The 18,344-nt window shown below is 40.4% G+C and overlaps 1 protein-coding gene across 1 annotated transcript in view; it reads left to right on the top strand.

Annotated features, from left to right (window-relative positions):
* The window catches only part of PDE11A (phosphodiesterase 11A), a 327,412-nt gene that overhangs the window by 222,401 nt on the left and 86,667 nt on the right, over positions 1–18,344 (top strand). Inside the window, exons 11-12 of the mRNA XM_037523614.2 lie at positions 8,204–8,350; positions 8,607–8,714. Coding sequence (XP_037379511.1) covers positions 8,204–8,350; positions 8,607–8,714 — 255 coding nt within the window. The remainder of the gene's footprint in view (positions 1–8,203; positions 8,351–8,606; positions 8,715–18,344) is intronic.

Here is an 18,344-nt window from a genome sequence, read left to right as displayed (position 1 = left end):
CTTCAACACCAAGGGCCTGTAAAAGCCTATTGAGGGACTCCAGGACTCTCCGTCTGCCCAAATCGACAGTGAACCTGCCCTGTGCATGCCCTCACTAGAACTATGTTTAGTATTTAATATGCGGTAGGATAGGGCCTGATTCTTCTTTTAAAACTATTTCTTAGCAATTTTTAGACATTCATAGTCACATTTAAGTCAGTTCTCCTTTGAATTACTAGGACTAACCACCACCCACCTTGTTTTTTCCCATTTCTTGAGAATCTCAAAATATTATATTCATGCGTCAAGTGTGCCAAAGATTATAGTTTAACATTTTATAGCCTCTTTGTAAAACTACCGTCTCAATTTTAGAGGAGGCAGTTTTATGACTCCTCTTGATAACCACTTAACTATTAAGACCCAAACAAAGACGAGGAATGGTCAAAGGGCAATCAGGTACTCCCAGCTAGCTCGAGTCCCACTTCTTGAACATTATTCAAATTAGCTCCAGGACTCATAATTCTGTGTTTTCATTTATTGCTGCAGTAAAGTAAATGGTTCTTTTATCCAAATGTTATTTCCTGGCTATTAATTCAGTAGTTATTTTGGATTGTAGCACTCCTTTTTGATTTAGGGATATGATACCTTATAAATATTTAAAAGTTGAAGACTGACACTTGGAGAAATTGACTTTGATTTGTCTTGTTAATATCCTATGGCTACAATTATTATAGATTTGGAGGGTCTTGTCCTATTTTCTACTTAGTAGAAGAGCTGGGGAGCTTGTGGCCCTGTGACAGGACATGTGGCAACAGAAATTTCTCCCCAAGTCTTTCACAGACCAGAGCTCTGCACACCTCAGAACACTACCCTTTATTTCTCTCCAGAAACTGCTATTTTAGTATATGTGCTGCCGAAGTGAGCACTCCAGAAACTGCTATTGAACCTAGAAATTTGTGGATGAAAACTCCATGCTTCTTAAAATAGCTGAAAATGGTCATTCCTGAAAGGTTTGGGATTTTTCTGTCCATCTATAAGTACCAGGCAAAGGTTTATGACAGGGCGCAGGGTGAGCTACAGACTGGTTTGATTTAACCGTGGATCAATCAACCTATAAGAAGGGGAAAGACAAGGTTAATAAAGATGGGTCTTGGTGAACTAGAGGTCATTGTACATTTTTCAATCTTGTGTTATTTCTTTCCTGTTTACATTTCATAATGGAAAAATGCCTATTTTCTTTGATTTTTAAGATAATTAGGTGAATTAAGTTCCTCTGAAGGTAGAAGAGTTCTAATGGCATCAGGGAACACACTTAATAATCTGCAAGACAGGGCCACCTGGTGAGCAGCAAGACTCCTGGCACTTTCTGCTCCTTGGCAACAAGCTGTTAAAGAGGGTTAGGCCTCCTTTGCCGATTCAGAGCCATGCTCCTCTCTTGAGACCACAGTCTTGCGTCTTTTGGCTCAGGGCTTCTACCTTCTTGGGAAAAGGTTTTCTACTTGTATTTGAGTGTGAATTTGAACAAACTGCAGTAAGCACGGGTCATGCTGAGTACCTGGCATTCTCCCTAAGCATCCCCGGAAACAGGTGATGGGAGTAGGAAGTTGTTCTAGAGCCTCCCTGAAAGAAAGAAACATAGTGTCTGCCTCTAAGACTGTGGTACAGCCTGATAAGCAAGGACTGTGTTCTGCAACCATCCCAGGCCGGGTAGGTTCATCATCGGTTCAGGCAGCTTGAGAGAGAAACTTGAAGCCACTGGCATCATCCCCACAGGTTAGTGGGGAAAAAGCCAGCTAGAAGGCAGCAACTTGGGCCCCCTTGCAAATCTCTATACGCTCTTTCCTGATGTTCTCCACTGCACCATCCTCTGCTGCCCTCAGTCCACCCACTGTCCTGTCATGCCGCTCTTATATCCTCAGTCTCTCGGCTCAGGTATGCCCAGCTACGCACACCCACACCCACACCACCCTGCAGTGCCTGCCGCACACCCACACACACCACACTCCAGTGCCTGCCATCAGGCATGCATACAAGACCACAGGTCCTAATCATAGACACTAATGGCGGGAGGGCAGAAAAAAACTGATAATTTCCATTTACCCTGCAGTCCACTCCCTCAGGGTTTTTCACTGTACAGTCTACACACAGATTTCCCTTGGTGAAATTTGCAGCCATGACTCATAAAAGTAAACAGAATAAAACTGAATATAATCATGTAACAAAAATACAACTAAGCCCAGGCACTAAGGTGTTAGGGCACCAACCTAGGGGCAAAAAGACAAGATTATCAGCACCAGCAGATGATCCATTAAGTCTTCTGCCAAAGGCATGCTCATGAGAGGGGGAACCACTCTATTCACTCTCAGCATTTACCATCACATGCCAGGAGCCATCAGGCTTACTGGCCTTCTCCGGCTGTGATCTCAGCCACAAGCCACACACCACATCCAACCCCCAGGATGCACTCAGATTGGCAACACACTCCATACTCTTAGGGGTGATTGCCCAATCCCTAGGGCTGCGCACGCAACACTCAGCCTTCATAGCCACCAATGTGACAAGCAGACTCCTGAACTAGAGCCAACCCTTTGCACATACACATGGGTAAGGGACCCGTGGATAGCAAACTCCACATGTGGCCTCTGGTCCCCACTCGTCCCCTGTGGACAAGTCCCTTGACCCTCACCCTATTCGGAAGTGAACAGGCCATTTCCCTGGGCCAGGCTCGGCAGCAGGCAGTCCTCCAGGTGCAGGGCGCGTGTCTGAGGCCCGGAGTTCCCCATAGTCCATCTTATGGGTGTGAACCTCTGGTCTTCTTGCAGTTGCTTCCATAATTCTAACAGATATGCCTTGGCTTCCCGTGTATTTTAGTGCAGTCTACACCTGCTTTCACTAAATCTGTCCACATTTGGGTGCAGGTAACTTTAACAGGTTCTGTGACTTTAAGAGGGTCCCTCGCCCTCTTTGGCATTCTTTCTGGTTCAACAATTACCCGGATTCCCTTCTGAGTCTGAGCCACCAGCTCTGGACTTCACCCAAGCTGGCTATCATTGTGGTGACGCAGTGTATTTGACTTCCCACATAGAGTGCTAGAACCGCCGTGAGGGATCCAAATGAGGACGAAGGGGCGCTTTTTACTACCAAATCCTTCCTGCTGTAAAATGCTTTTTGTCAGGACCCTGAGTATTCACATTGAACATGGCCTGCCGCATCCCCAATTCTCAAAGTACCTGCACCAGCTCGGCATACGTCTGCCATCTGCTCAGTCTCTGGCACATCTTCTGCATCAGCCTATACTGTCTGTACAGCACCCATTATCCAGTCCAACAGGGTGTGATCACCCTGTCCACATCGCCAGCTGTTCTGCAGCCTCAGTCTCAACAATGGATGCAAGGTCACTGTGGCCAGTCTCTATCTCTTGTGCTGTGCAAATAAGCCCATCCACCCCCAAGTTCCACAAATGCAGCACCCAGGCTATGAAGGTTCTTCTGGTTTCTGACAGAACTGTTTGCCCAAGTCCACCAGTTCCTCCTGGGTGTATGGTTGCTACATAGTAAATTCCATCATTTGTGGTGGTCCAGCAGCCTGACCCCTGGGGCTGGGGGCCGCGGTTGCTTCATTTTCTGAGTTACCACCAGGTGAGCGCAGAGCACTGGGCCAGCCTCCTCCTCCAATCCAGAGGAATCTGGTCTCTCCGGAGTGGTGGGTTGGTTTCTCCAGATCTGTTCCTCCAGAATCCTCAAACGTTGTCGCAGTTCCCACGTCTCATCCTGCAGCTGCGGGACCCTGCATCGTTCTGCCTAGACTCTCACTGAGCCATGCTCCTGCCGCCTCGCAGGCACTATTTCCAAGGTCTCTTCTATTCTGCACAGGGCCCCTTCCAGCCACAACAAGGATCCATCTGCTCCTGGCCATTCCTGGGGAGGTGCCCACTGGGAGATGGCCACCGAGTACCATCTGCCCATGGTTGGCCACCCCGCAATCCCTCCCCAGGTTTCAAAGGGCTCCATACCGTCTGCATTGAACCTCCTGCCATCAACACCATTTGTTCTGCAACCATCCCAGGCTGGGTAGGTTCATCGTCGGTTCAGGCAGCTTGAAAAAGAAACTTGGAGCCCTTGGCATCATCCCCACAGGTTAGGGGAAACAAGCCAGTTAAGACAGCAACTTGGGCCCCCCCCCACCCCCGGCCCTGCAAATTTCTGTACTCTCCAATGCGCTTGACCGCTTCTCCACCACACTATCCTCTAGCTCCCCCGCCATCCTCTGAGCCTTATAGGCTCAGTCTCTCAGCTCAGGTGTGGCCACTTACGCACGCCCACACCACACTCCAGTGCCGGCCATCAGGCATGCAAATAAGACCACAGGTGTGGATCATAAATGCTAATGGTGGGAGGGCAGAGAAACCTGGTAACTTCTATTTACCCTAAAGTCAGCAGAAACACAAAGCACACAAGGGCATGAAAAGAGAAAGAGGTTTGCCTAGACACAGACACAAAGGGGCAAAAGACTCAAAGCTGGCTTACCTCTGGCCATAGAAAGCATGATTTAATAAAGATCATCTCTATTATGTTTTTGGATAACAGTGGTAGACTAACACCTTTATTTCTTTTGTTCCTTCCCAAGCCACACTAAAGCAACAATAGATATTTTTAAGCCATAAATTTGAAAGCTAGAAAACCAAATGAATGAGTATTAAGTAATTTATCACTCCCAAGGAGGCAAACTAAGACATCCATGGGAATAGCTGAGAAACAAACACATTTATACCACAGACTCCTCCCCTCAAATAGCTCATCTACTGGCTTATTATTCGTACCTTTGAAGTGGGGGTATAGATGGGGTTATAAACAGGAAAGTGGAAAATCTAAGAAGCAGTTAGCCCTCCAGACCTTTTGTCTCACCTCTCTACTCTGTAAAGACTGGAAGCTTATCCTCAGACATGGAACAGAGCTTGAGGCTGAAAAATGAATAGTGACTACTTATGAGGTTCCTCCTCCAGTCCCTTCCCCATCAGGCTCCACGCAGAAGATTTTCCATTCAGAAGATCACCCTACAGCTAGGAAAACCTCTAATCCTCCAAAGTCTCTAATATATTAAAACGAGTCATTGAAGAAAAAGCTTATTAAGAGACTAAACTATCAATGGATAAACAAAGAAAATATGGCATACATATACTATGGAATATTATTCAGTCTTTAAAAAAAGAAGGAATATTGTCATATGATATGCATCAACCTTTGAGACACAAGATGCCAACTGAAGTAAACTAATCACAGAAAGACAAACACTACATGATTCTGCTTGTAGGCACCATCTATAGTAGTCAAACACCTAAACACAGAAAGTCCTGGTGGCCAGGACCTGGGAGGAACAGGAAATAGGTGGTTGCTGTTCACAGGGTAGGGAATCTCAGTCATAAAATAGGAAAACTTTCTAGATAGCTATGGTATAGCAGGGTATATATAATTAACAATACTGTATTGTATACCTGAATATTAAGAGGATAAATTTGTATTACTAGAAAGAGAGAGAGAGAAGGTGTGACTATAATAAAGTGAAGGAAGCTAAGTAAACTATAAAGGGAGCAGGATTATCATTAACATCCTTAGGGAAGATATAACATCCAGGAAATAAAATTAAGATACTATTAAAAAAATTAAAAGGAATACCATAAAACTAAAGAAAAACTCTCAGAAATGAAAACTATGACACTAATGTCTTAAAAATGAGAAGATATTCTCTAGAAAATAAATCAAAAAGAAAAATAAATGAAATATAGGAGGGAAATAAAAGGAAAACCACTCCAAAGATCAAATAAAGGGAATTCCAGAAAAATAAGAGTGAAATAAACCATTGGAAAGTATATTTTAATTTTTTTCTGGAATTAAAGGACATGATTTGCCAAGTTAAAGGGCTCACATAGTACTTTATGAATGCAAACAAATTCACATCTAGGTACATTTCCATAGCATTTCAGAACTGTGGAAGCAAAAGGATTCTACAAAAGCTGGAGAGGAGGGGGATTTGTCTTCAAATGATAAATACTCAGAAGAATTTCTCAAACGTTTGCCTTCACAATTTAATGGAATGATTTCCAAGCTAGAAAACTGTAGCTCAGCTCTCACTCAAATGTGACAATGATTTGAAGATGTTTCAGACAGGCAGAGTCACAGATTGTCTACCACATACCTGTTCTTGGGATGCTATTGGAGGATGTATCTTGCCATCATGAGAAGAGGAACCAGAAAAGAGAAAAATGTGTGGCTATGTAGGCAAAAGAGAGGTGAAGGCACCCCAGAATTACGGTGAAGGAACCTCTAGGATGAACTTTCCAGATTCCCATTCCAGATTCCGGAAGTTGAGAAAATTTCCATGAAATTGATGGAATACCCAAAGCATCTGGACATTTTCAGATGAGTGTAGCTAATTGGTGGAGAGATTCAGGTTGTATTAATAATAAGTACATGGAAAAATAATCACCCATTAAAGACAATTATTAGCTCGCAATACAAAATGCTGTCAAGGGAAGGAAATGTAATCATAGTAAATTGTGTCTTAGCTATGAATATCTTTTCTCTATCTTCATGATAATGTAGTCCCTGAATGTCTCTGAGCAAAATTAATATATTTTCATTTCGGTGAGTGAGGATTGTTAGTGTGTGAGGCAGCAGAGGGTGACAGATACAGTGTAAGGCAAGTTAGATAATGCTTAAGACAAAATAATCAAGATATAAAATTATAAGTATCTTACTTTGCCAAACACAAAATGAAATTACCTAGATGATTTGAAAGTGGTTGCCTCGGGGTGAGGGAAAGTACTGGTACCAGAAGAGTTCTGTGTGTGTATGTGTGTGGGCATCCATTTGTGTATAACTAGCCTTGCAGACCTAATTTACTCTTAAAACTATACATGCTGCTATATGTGTGTATAACTGATTTTTAAATATTATTTAAGTAAAAAAAAAATTAAGAAAGTGCTTACTTAGCATGAGGCCAGGAACATATAGGCCCAAGACCACTTACACCACCATGTTTGAATTTCACAAGCCTTACTCTTTTAATTTCAAGGAACTAGGTTCTTCAAACATGTTAATATATCAGAATGATTTACTGAAGGATAAGCTGATTAACTTTTTAGTGAAAATAATCTTAAGAATAAAAGGTAAACTGTCCTGTAATTTATGTATTTGTTCAATTTTTTTTCCATGTTGTGAGGAATAAGCAGTGATCAGATCAGATTTTAACTGAGAGATGTATATGGTTGTGGGAAGCATGGAGTTGGGGAGGATTCATTATATGGTTTCAGGATTGCTTAAAGTGATCAGAGTGGATTTAATTGCTCAAAGTAGTCCCCATGTATAAATTACCCCTTGGGTAATTTACAGCCTGAAAATAGATTAGGAATAGGAATACAGAACAGTCTCTGAAAGCATAAAGATGATCCCCTCACCAAGCGTGGTCCAAAGAATATAGTAAACCCAGTGAAACCAGATTTCTAATGAGTTTTTCTTCCCTTTAAGTTTGTGTGGAGCAACTGATTGAGAGCTGCCTAGCATGAGTGTTTGGAAAACCCTGAATATGTATGAAGTGTATTGTGATTACATCGTCATGTTTATATAGAATGAAGCTAAACAGTGCTGCAAATTCATTCCTTCACTGAAACATATGCTTATGCTAACCCTCCAAACATCTCTGTTTTATTAGGAAAAACATATTTTGCACCAGAAATGTGCTGTCTGATCCTTTCCATCCTTCTGAATACACAGAACACTTGCGTAACAAAGAGCATGTGCACAGCTACAGGATATAAGGATACCAGAACAAGGCAAAATGGTGTATCCCCATGTCCTTCTCCTGAATAGCAGCAATTAAAATTCACAGCTGCTGGCTGCCAGATGTTTCTTGCATTTAGTGCTTTGTAATGTGCATCAGAATATATTGTATGACTGCGGTTTCAGTCAACTAGACATCTTTGTATTCTAAATTCTGCAGACTAGATCTAGTGTGTATATTTTTTCTTCAGATTAGCTTCCCTCCCCATTCCCCCCACCCCCCTTCATTTGCTTGGGGCATTTGCAGTTCAGAAACAAAAGACATTTCCAGCTCAGAGTTTAGCTGTATCAGAGTTTAAGTGCAGGTCAGGTCTGATTTATGTGGCACGTCTGATAAGCAGGAGGAGAGCTGGTGAACTTGGCTTGACTTACGTCTTCTGCTTCTATAGGCAGCCACCATCCCTCTGGTGTCAGAACTTGCCATCGATAACATACATTTTGATGACTTTTCTCTGGACGTTGATGCCATGATCACGGCTGCTCTTCGGATGTTCATGGAGCTGGGGATGGTACAGAAATTTAAAATTGACTATGAGGTGAGGTATTCTGTCGTGTGTGACCCCACGAAGGCACCTGGGACAATGTGGGGGCCATGCTGAGCTTCAGGTTTCCCAAATGCAAGCCAGGGGGAGATCATCCCTGCACACCTGGGGGATATAGCAAGAGTCACATGAGAGGTCGGGGGAAGGACGCTGGTCACTGAGGGAGACTTAAACTAAGGCCTGTTTTTGAGAATGGCCCATTGGACACACTCCCACCGCCTGACGCACCACCTTTCCCTTCCCGTTTCAGACACTGTGTCGGTGGCTTTTGACAGTGAGGAAAAACTACCGGATGGTGCTGTACCACAACTGGAGACACGCCTTCAACGTGTGCCAGCTGATGTTTGCGATGCTGACCGTAAGTGTCAGTGGCGGTGGAAGTTCATCTGTCACTCTTGTGGCCCTCCAGGCTTTCTCCTTCACATTTCCATTTTTCTGACAAATTTTTACGTGATTTACTTTATGTTGAAACTTACCTGCCCTGCTTATGGGAGTATATATTTCACAACCATTTCTCAGCTTTAAAGCTGTAAAATCACTGGCATTTTGAAGTAGCGGAAGCCTTGGAATGACAGCTTGAAACTCTTTTCAATGTTTTATCTTGGGAAACAGTTTTTTTTTTAGAAAAGAAATATGTGGATTCTCAATGTAATCCTTTTGCAGAGGATATGCGGAAACAGAACAAAGAGGTCACTGGGTAAGACTGACTAGGAAAGCCACAGTAGGGACCTGTGAACATTATCCATAGGAACACAGAAATCCTCAGGCCATGATCCCAGGGAGAATGCCCCTGGAGGCCAAGGGAAGGAGTAAATGCTCCCAGGGATTAGGGGTACACTAGGTTTAACCTCTCTGCACCCAGGACAGGTGGCCAGTTTGGTTTATGGAGATAGCAAGACCAGGGGCCAGCAGCCAGTGGTAAACCTTGGAATTTAATCTAAACACAAATGATTGTGACAAAGACTGAAACAAAATCCTCTATTCATCTCCATTTGCTGTCAAGAAATATGGCTTGTTTTGGCCTTATTTCCACTTATCTTGTTAAACTATCATGAAGTAAAATGTTTTCTGATTAAAATATGCTGGTTTCTTTGGCCTGATGGTTATATATACATAAATATGTACACACATATACACACATGTGTATGTGTATAAACATATTTACCATATAAAAAACCACAAGTGTTGGACTTTCATAATATAAATCTAAATACTTTACATCTTTGCACCCAGATTGAAATTTAAACCCAAATAGCTGACTTCAAATGACATATTTCAGTCCAAATGAACAAAGACTTTTTTGCTCCTTTGAAATGCTCTTTCCCTTTCTCTGCCTATTAAAATATTACTTATCCTTTAAGGCACTGATCTAATGCCAGTTTTTCTGCAGTTTCCCCCCCTTCTCCCCAAGCATCAATAATTACTTCTTTCTCTGCACTGTGTCTGGCCAACACGTCTTTCTCTCTGCTGTGTATTTTAAGTCACAGATCTCTGATGCTCCTATAAAGCAAGCAGCTCAAGGCTGAAGAGATTATCTCTTATCTTTCAGCAACATTCACTGATTTGCTCAACATCTCCTTACTGGGGGGGCCTCACCAGCAGCTTGCCCTCTATCATCCACGTGGTAGGTTCTCAACAAATGTTTGCTGGCTTGGCCTGCACTTAAAGGTGCACGTAGCATAAGGAGATGGAACCGAAGTGTCTTCTCTATTAGACTTGGGAGCTGGCTGTTTGTGTCCCCAGCCCCTTAGGGAGCAAGCCGGCTGATATGGCCAGCTTGTAACATACCCCATGAAAGCAGCCAGCCAGTCAAGTGAGGAAGGAAGATGCTTTGAGTTATAACACTTGATTATTCAAGTGCCAACACTGCTTGAAAATAATCACTTTCATTTTGCTTTTCCTTATCAGATCTCAGGAGATAAGAAATAATTTTCTGAGTACAGAGTCCCTGTGTCTGACTCAAAGAGGACATTAAATAAACAAATTACTAACCTATTGTTTTGGAAAACCTATGGATTTATAGTGAATTACTAAAACAGGGAAGCAGGAATCTTGCCCAAGAAAGGAGAAGGGAATGACCATGATTTATGGATTAGAGCTTTCAAAGACAGAGACAGACTTTCATGACAGACCTTAAAATAGTTGGGGTAGGGGAACCAACAAGAGCATTGGGTTTGGGATGGACACTTAGGGGTCAAGAAAATACATTCCTAGTTTTCTTCAATAAATGTTTCCATAGTTCAGACAATCTCGATCCTTTTCAAGAAAATAAAGACAGCAGAACTCCCAAACTGTGTCACCACAATGGGGTTCTGATACAGTGGTTATTTTTGCAACTGCTCAGCAACCTTAAAGAGTGTCACTGCTAGAGAAGGTATGGGTTTTGTTTTTGTGTTAATGCCAGTGCAAAAAGAGGAGAGAGTTCGCCATTAAAATCCTCTTTGGGTGGGTGGGTGGGGGGAGGCAAGGGATTGTGAAATACAAACATTTCTTCGGAAAGAATATATTAGTGATTGTTTTTCTTCCTTGCATTGAATTGAGTAGCCACATCTGGAAAAGAAATTACTATTTGCCCATTAAGTTTTGCTGAACTTGACTAAGTGTTCCAATAGGTTGAAAATGTCAACTTTTGTTGGTCCCTTACATAGGCAGTCTGTTCTCCAATTTGACCCTGGACAATCTATTTAATCAGAATGTTTAAACTAAGAAATAATTATAGAGAGGGGCCTCCCTGGTGGCACAAGGACACTATCAAACTATTGCCAGCTACTGAGGCATGATTTCGATCCCCAACCTGGGAACTAACCCACATGGGGCAGCAGACTTCTCCTATCTCACTCGCTGCTCCCCTCAGCAGTGTATTTCAGTAGACCCACCTGTTCTGCTCCCCACTCTTGTCTCTGGTGAATTTTCTCACCCCCCACACCTCTGGCCTACACTCCAGCTCTTGTATGTATGCATAAATAAATAATTAAAAGAAATAATTATAGAGAAAAAAAAGATTGCTTGATCAGTGAAGAAAAAATTAATTTCTCTTCAATTCTAATTTCTGGAATACTCCCTCTGCCTATAGCAAAATGATAATCTCCTTATTTCCATGAATGGTACTAATGCTTCAGGCACTCCTGAAAGCTGGAAGGGTCTTTCACTACTTTTTTCTCATCAGTGATTATATTTTCATTCCAGGGATCTCATATTCCATCTCTGTATATTGAGAGAGAAATTCTCTATTAATCTGAAAAATAAAATTCTCTATTAATCTGAAAAATAAAAACACTGTCTACCAACCCCTAGATTCAGCCTGAGTCACAAAGCCCAGAAAGCATGGCCGCACATGTGTGCTGAATTTTCCTCTAGATGGCGCTCCAAGGCAAAGTTTACCAGCCAGTTGCCAGGAAAGGCAGAAAACCAAAAGCGACCTTCCCTGAAGTGTTTTTCTTCTAGGACAGGAGATACTGAGGCACACACCCCCACATTCTTTTCTTGAGAAAGGCGTCGTTCAAGGGTGTCTTGGTGGTGGTAATTTTATGGGGACAACACCTGAGAGGAGAAATCAAACATTGTAAAAAAAAAATAACGACGTAAAAATTTATAAATGTTTTTAAAAAAAGGACATCAACAAAGTCAGAAAGAGCCCCTTTATCAGGATGGCCCAGCGATCTTTACCTCTTTGCCCACTGAGCTGTTCCATGAATAATACAGCACCCTCTGTGTGACCTTACATCTGTGGGTTTGTGTTTTTCTAAGTCCATTGTCTCTGGGAATGGAAAGAGGCATAGTTCTGTGTCACTGCTGAGCAAATTATGACACCCGTGTAACAGGACAGCAAATTATATACATATCAGCTTCCTAACCTTTAACTATAAAATCATGTCCAACACAGAAAATAAGTTTATTGACCAGGAATTATATATGCAGAATTGTCCAACCACAAGTCTAGGTAACAAAGCAGTTTTGTTTCTCTACAAATAATAATTTTAAAAAAAATGAACTGCTTTGTAGGCTAGGCAATTTAATATAAAATGGCGGAAATTTAGTTCACTAGAAACCCTGTTAATGACTTACTAATTTATTCCATGCTTCTGGCCTGAAACTCCATTTTTTTTTTTTAAATGAAAGCTTCACTACTCTTTGCTTCTAAAGACATCTTTAGGTAGTTAAAACTTACCAAATATTTTGAATTTACTGAATAAACACAGTATATTAGATTAGTTACTACTGTGGTTAAAACAAGGGAAAAACCTGCAGCTCGAGACTAATTATACAAATTCTCTTTACTTATGGAAGCTTGTAGAATAAATACTCTGTCAAGTACATACATAATGAGAGATAACAAACACATTTCCTATATTCACAATGTAGATCTAATAAAGGAAACGACCATGCTTTTGTTTGTATTCTGCAAAATAAAAGGCAGGGAGAGGGGCCAAGGTTGCAGAGACATTTTTCGGTTTTATAAATGATGTATGAGCTCTGACAGATTTTTCCAGGGGGAAAAAAAGGTTTCCTTAAGAGTCAGTATTCTTTACTATCCCATAAATGTACTCATTAGCACTTTGGGCCATACCCTCCATGCTGTAGGGCTCAATAAAGATTCATTGAATGAGTGGATTTAGTTTAGGGTAATATTATTCGTGGAACCAGGTTGCACAGGGTCCAGTTGAAAAAAAAAAAAGCAACTGTAAGATGATGAACAACTATCTCTGCTAGAAATCTTGTTCTTTCTTCATATCACACTAAGGTTCAGCTAGGGTTCATATAGAATATTATGATCTTGCAGAATTCACTGGATATGAAAAGAGAAGAGCACATGATCACATTAAAATTTATGGTGGTGCTGGCAGCGTGGCGCTGGTGGGGAATTGCAGTTAAACACTAATAATAACCAAGTATCACAGCTAACACATTGACACCCCCTGACATTTACTGGGGTTTCTTAAATCTTAAATGTGGAGGAATCGTGTTTAAGTCCATATTTGTGTTGTCAACAAGGTTATTTTCAGAGATAAGCAAAGTCATTTTATTGATAATTCAAACTAGAGAGCAGAAGGGAAGTTTAGGGAGAAAAATCCATCCTATTCACCAGTTTGAGGATAATGTGCTGTCCACTGCCTGCCATTTGCAGGGAAGTCCTTGATTTTTGAAGCAGAAAATGTCTTCTGGAAGGATCTTTAACAGCACAATAAGAACTCCCCACCTCCCTTCAAAAGGGGCAGAACCAATTGAATTTTTTAAAAACATATTTTTGCTCAATAACCGGAATCCTAACTTCAATAGAAATTGATTTCTTTGTAAATTATAACATTGGAAGATACAAAGAGATCATATTCTGTTCTGTAACTGACTATAATAAAGTAACAAACAATCATACTTGTAATCCTTAAAACATTTTATATTGCATTTCCTTATCAATATTAAGTAGTAATTAGTTTTACTTATTTTAAAATAAATGGCAGCACTGTCTTAATACAATAAAATCTGCACATTAGAAAAACCAATTCTTTAATTTTCATGTAGGTTAGCTTGATTTCCAGTGTAACTTCAAAAAAGGCATTTTTAATTTAGGAAAGGAGTTATTTTTATTCTTTTTGTAAAATATCAGCATTGGGCTTCATAAATTAACTTTGGAGCTAATCAGTTTGAATACCATGTCTAAATTACATTTAAGACTCCTGCCTTTTAATTATTTAGGAAGGTTTCTATTTTTATTCTCTCTGACTACATCTCAGATCCGCAATTAGGAACGCCATGCTTCTAGTTGACATTCCCTTTATCCACATTTACTTTATAAAAGGAAAAAAGGCAAAGCCACACATAATTAAGAACCTAGAGTGCTAATAACCAAACATCCAATTGGGCAGAAGGATAATCCAATCCATTTCCTCACACAGGAGAGTAACCTCCATAACTCACTTTAAGCGCTGCCATTCATGAGTTATGGGTCATTCCCTTTCTAGTGAAAATAAATTCTCCCACACCATCAGCCCGAGCTGGGTGTTTTTCTTAGGACATGTAAATTGTAAAAGCGTTCGAACATAAGCATGTCCAGCATTTCAGGGAAAGTAAGCTCTTGCTCAGGGACATAGGCTTGTAAGAAAACCTAAGTGGTTTCAGGGCTGGGGCTGCATAGTTACAATATAGGATTTTTGATTAAAGTAAATTTATTCTTGAGATTTTTACAGTGTTGGTAAACTGCTTAACCTGTCGCTTTGTGTTTTATGACGCCAGCCAAATCTTCCAGGTCAGGGAGACCCAGCAGCAGAGCGGGTGTCCTTTTTCACAGCCTCCATTTTCCGCCCTTTATGACTTAGCAGTAGTGCTTTTTGAGGGTCTGAAAACTGGCACCAAAATGTATTAAGTTGGGTGCTTTAAAAAGTTTTCATTTTTCATGCATCTCATGTCTGATTTTGCTCAGAGCCAATAAATATTTGGGGAAGCTTTGAAAAGATCTCATGTATTTGAAATTCATCAACCAACCAACTGGACCTTGCCTGGTACTCGGAGAAGTCTGCATAATTAATGTTCATCAAGTGATCTGCTTCCTCTTTGTGCTCACAAACCACAGATTACAGTATATTCAGTTCACTAGCAATGTACCATAAAATGTAAACTGTGTACCTAAACATGAGCAAAACATGCTTTGTAATTAAAAAAATCATAAAGAAAATATATTTTTTATAAAAATGGTACTAAAATATATTTTTTATTTATTTGTCCATCATTTACATATCTATATAGCTTGAAGGTACCTTTTCACACTTCAAATATGAAAGAATATATATGTATTTCTTAGTGTTGAAATCCTTATGAATCAAGTACTTTTGTTTCTTTTTGAAATACAGTATGTGTGCTATACAGAGATAGCTGTGTTTACTGTATTATCTAAATTAAGGTAAAAACCTTAATTTTTCTGTTTTATTAAGATCTCTGCTTAGAAAATTTCCTTATACCAATTGTGTATCTTTTTGCGTATTTTATCAAAATGTGAGTGCAGAGATACATGATGGGTTTTTATTTGACCACATCAGGACTTCTTGAGAATGAAACAGTATTGACAGGTTTGCTTTGAAATACTCCAGCAAACAAACTACAAACAAAACAATGCATGTGAAGAGAGATGAAACAAGACTAGCCAAACAGGGACTCCTATTGAGAAGTTAAGTAAAGAGTACATAAGGGATTCATTACAGTCTATTTTTTGTATGCTTTTCACTTTCCAAAATAAACAATTTTTTGTTTTGAAAAGTAGGTTGAAAATCAAGCCCTGGAAATATTAAGTAAGATTACTTAAAATCAACCCATTTTTCTCTCTCCTTCGAACTTTTACCCAACATATTTAATTTTATCAGATACACACTTTTGCTGCTTTGCCTTTCTGAAACTTACACAGCAAGCATTTGCAAAATTATCTGAGGTTGAGAGTCAAGGAATGCCCAAAACATAACTAGGAGCTTATTATTTGGTTAAAAGTGCCTTCAGAAGCCTCTGATTATAAAAGAAAGTATTTTCATGTTCAAAGTCTGCCAATTCTAAATTTTGTAAGGAAAGGATCATTGTGGGCCTAAATCAATATTTAATTAGGGCCAAATCAATATTTGGTCATATCATCTTGAGAAGAAAGAGAAGCAAATTTGATCAAAACTATCCCATTTCTGTGGATAATTAAATAAACTACAACCGGTTTGTGTTGCACTGCATGCTTTGATGAAGGAGACCTGTGAGCACTGTGCTGATGTTGTTGGTCCCTAAACAGTTGGAAACGTTCTAGTCTCTGGACTTCAGAAGAGACTGAAGTCCCTTTTTCCAGCTCAGTAGATTAAAATACTGGCAGAGGGCCTCCCTGGTGGCTTAGCGGTTAAGTCTCAGCACTGTCATGCTATCACCACTGTGTCCTGATCCCTAGCCAGGATGCTGACCCACATGGCGCAGCAGACCTCTCCCATCTCCCCCGCTGCTCCCCTCAGCAGTTGATGTGCCTCTTCTGCTCCCCACTCTGTCTCTAGTGCACCTCTGGCCAATACCCCAGTTCTTGTATGCATGAATAAAACAATAATAAAATAAAATATTGGCAGAAAAACATTAACAATAGGAAGTGTAACCATTTACTCTAGTTGCTATGGTTTGTCCACAAGAGAGTTTTTTCTGCAGTAGATGATTATGGTTGTGAATATCTTTTCTCCTTCCTTTTATGTTTTCATCACACATTATCTCTGGTGGGAAAAGATAGGGTCCTTTTTAAAAAGAAAACAGGATATGGAATCAAGTACTAATATAAATTTATTCACGAGTACTCTTGATAAACAACTGAAAACTGCTTCCAACTTAAAGCTTGAGAAAATCCTCTGCCTAAAATCATTGCTTGGGAGCATATGGAATATTTTGATATCCCTCAGCCTCCCCCTAGGATGCATGGCGAGAGGTGGCCATTCTATCTTGAAGCATAAAAAGTAGTCTCCCAAGGAAGCATGCTGGTCTCCAAGGAAGCATATAATACATGGAAGCCCAAATGTGTACTTTAACAATTCTCTTACCACTTGATCTACCCACAAATGTTGAAATGGGAGGGGATTCAAGATAACCTTCTTATAAAACCTTCATCTTTGCTTGGAGATATAAGTTTCATGCATAGGCAAGGTACCTCATATAAAGGATGGACTAGCTTAGCCAGGCCAGTCATCAACATTGCATTTTGAGGCATTTTTCAGAAGGCATGAGCATCCTGTATGTGGCATTTACAGAGAAACCCTCAAGGAGCACTGTTTGGTTAAAGTGAATTTGATATTAACAATCAAAGACCCCAGGCAGTGACCCCTGGAATTCTTTGCTTATCAAAAATCAAGAAATACCAGAAGTTAAATGTTTCATTTGTAAATGCTGCCTTTTAGCCCCAAACTCACACCACTTCCAAGGTGAGGTCATCAATAGATCAGTTGAGGAATGATGACATAGATTAGGGACATGGCATGCTGATTCTTTTAGAAGAAGAACTTGTTTGAGAAACTATATTCTTTAAACCTGCCTCACAATGATTTGAACAGTACTCTTTGCTTTTCTTATCCAGAAGAGAGAAAAGATAAAGAGGTGGCAGAAAGACTATAAAAATCCATCATGGACTCTCTTCAATGTTAGCCAGTCCACCAAGGGCTCCGCTTCAGTGCCTGGCTATCAGCATCCACAGAGGAGAAATCAGAGCCAAGAACCTTGGGTTTGGGCTTTCTGTGACCATTATGAATATCCAGTACTGGAATGTCATTAGATTTCATCCCTCTTAGTCTGCCAACTTTTAGATCTCAGAGTCAATAGGATAAACTCAGGAAATTCTTCATTATTCAGTATGGCTGACAGCTGAGTTCAGAATGCAGTGTGAAGGCAGGATTTCTGGCATCACATTTGCAGCTCCCTGTGCCAGGGCTGTGCACATTGATAAGGGGTGTGCACTCCACGATGCACATTCTCCAGAAACAAAGTGAGAGCAGGTGACCCTTCCCACTATCACTTTCTTCCACGGGCTCAATCAGTGTTGTGATAGTTCACTAGAAAGTTTGCTCCATGACACTATTCTGATTGTACAGGATGTGACCTGACTGACTATACATCCAACAAAGACAAGGATCATGCCTGCCCTCCTCAGTCTGTCCTAGTGCCTGGAAGGAGTAAAATGTCTTATAAATATCTGCATAAATGAACAAATGGACCCCTTTTAGGATGTCACCATTTTATTCCAAGCTAGGACAATTTGATGAAACATAGTTCTGTTCTTAAAATAAAAAAAGGAATGTATGCATACATGAAGTAGATTTATTCTAGTGAATAAATGTTCTTATGGAAATTTTGGACAGGGGAAAGTATTTGAGTGACATGTGATTCCACTATCGGTAATATTTTGATATACATCCTGATGGTCCTTTTTCATACATATATAAAGACATTTTATAAGTTGGGGATGTTACATATAAAACAAGATATTTTTCTTTTCTGTCTAAGCTTC

This window comes from Talpa occidentalis, unplaced genomic scaffold, assembly GCF_014898055.3.
Source record: "Talpa occidentalis isolate TD23 unplaced genomic scaffold, MPIMG_talOcc4v2.1 talOcc4.3, whole genome shotgun sequence".
In the NCBI taxonomy this organism is placed as follows: Eukaryota; Metazoa; Chordata; class Mammalia; order Eulipotyphla; family Talpidae; genus Talpa; species Talpa occidentalis.
This window is presented reverse-complemented; position numbering and strand designations above follow the sequence as displayed.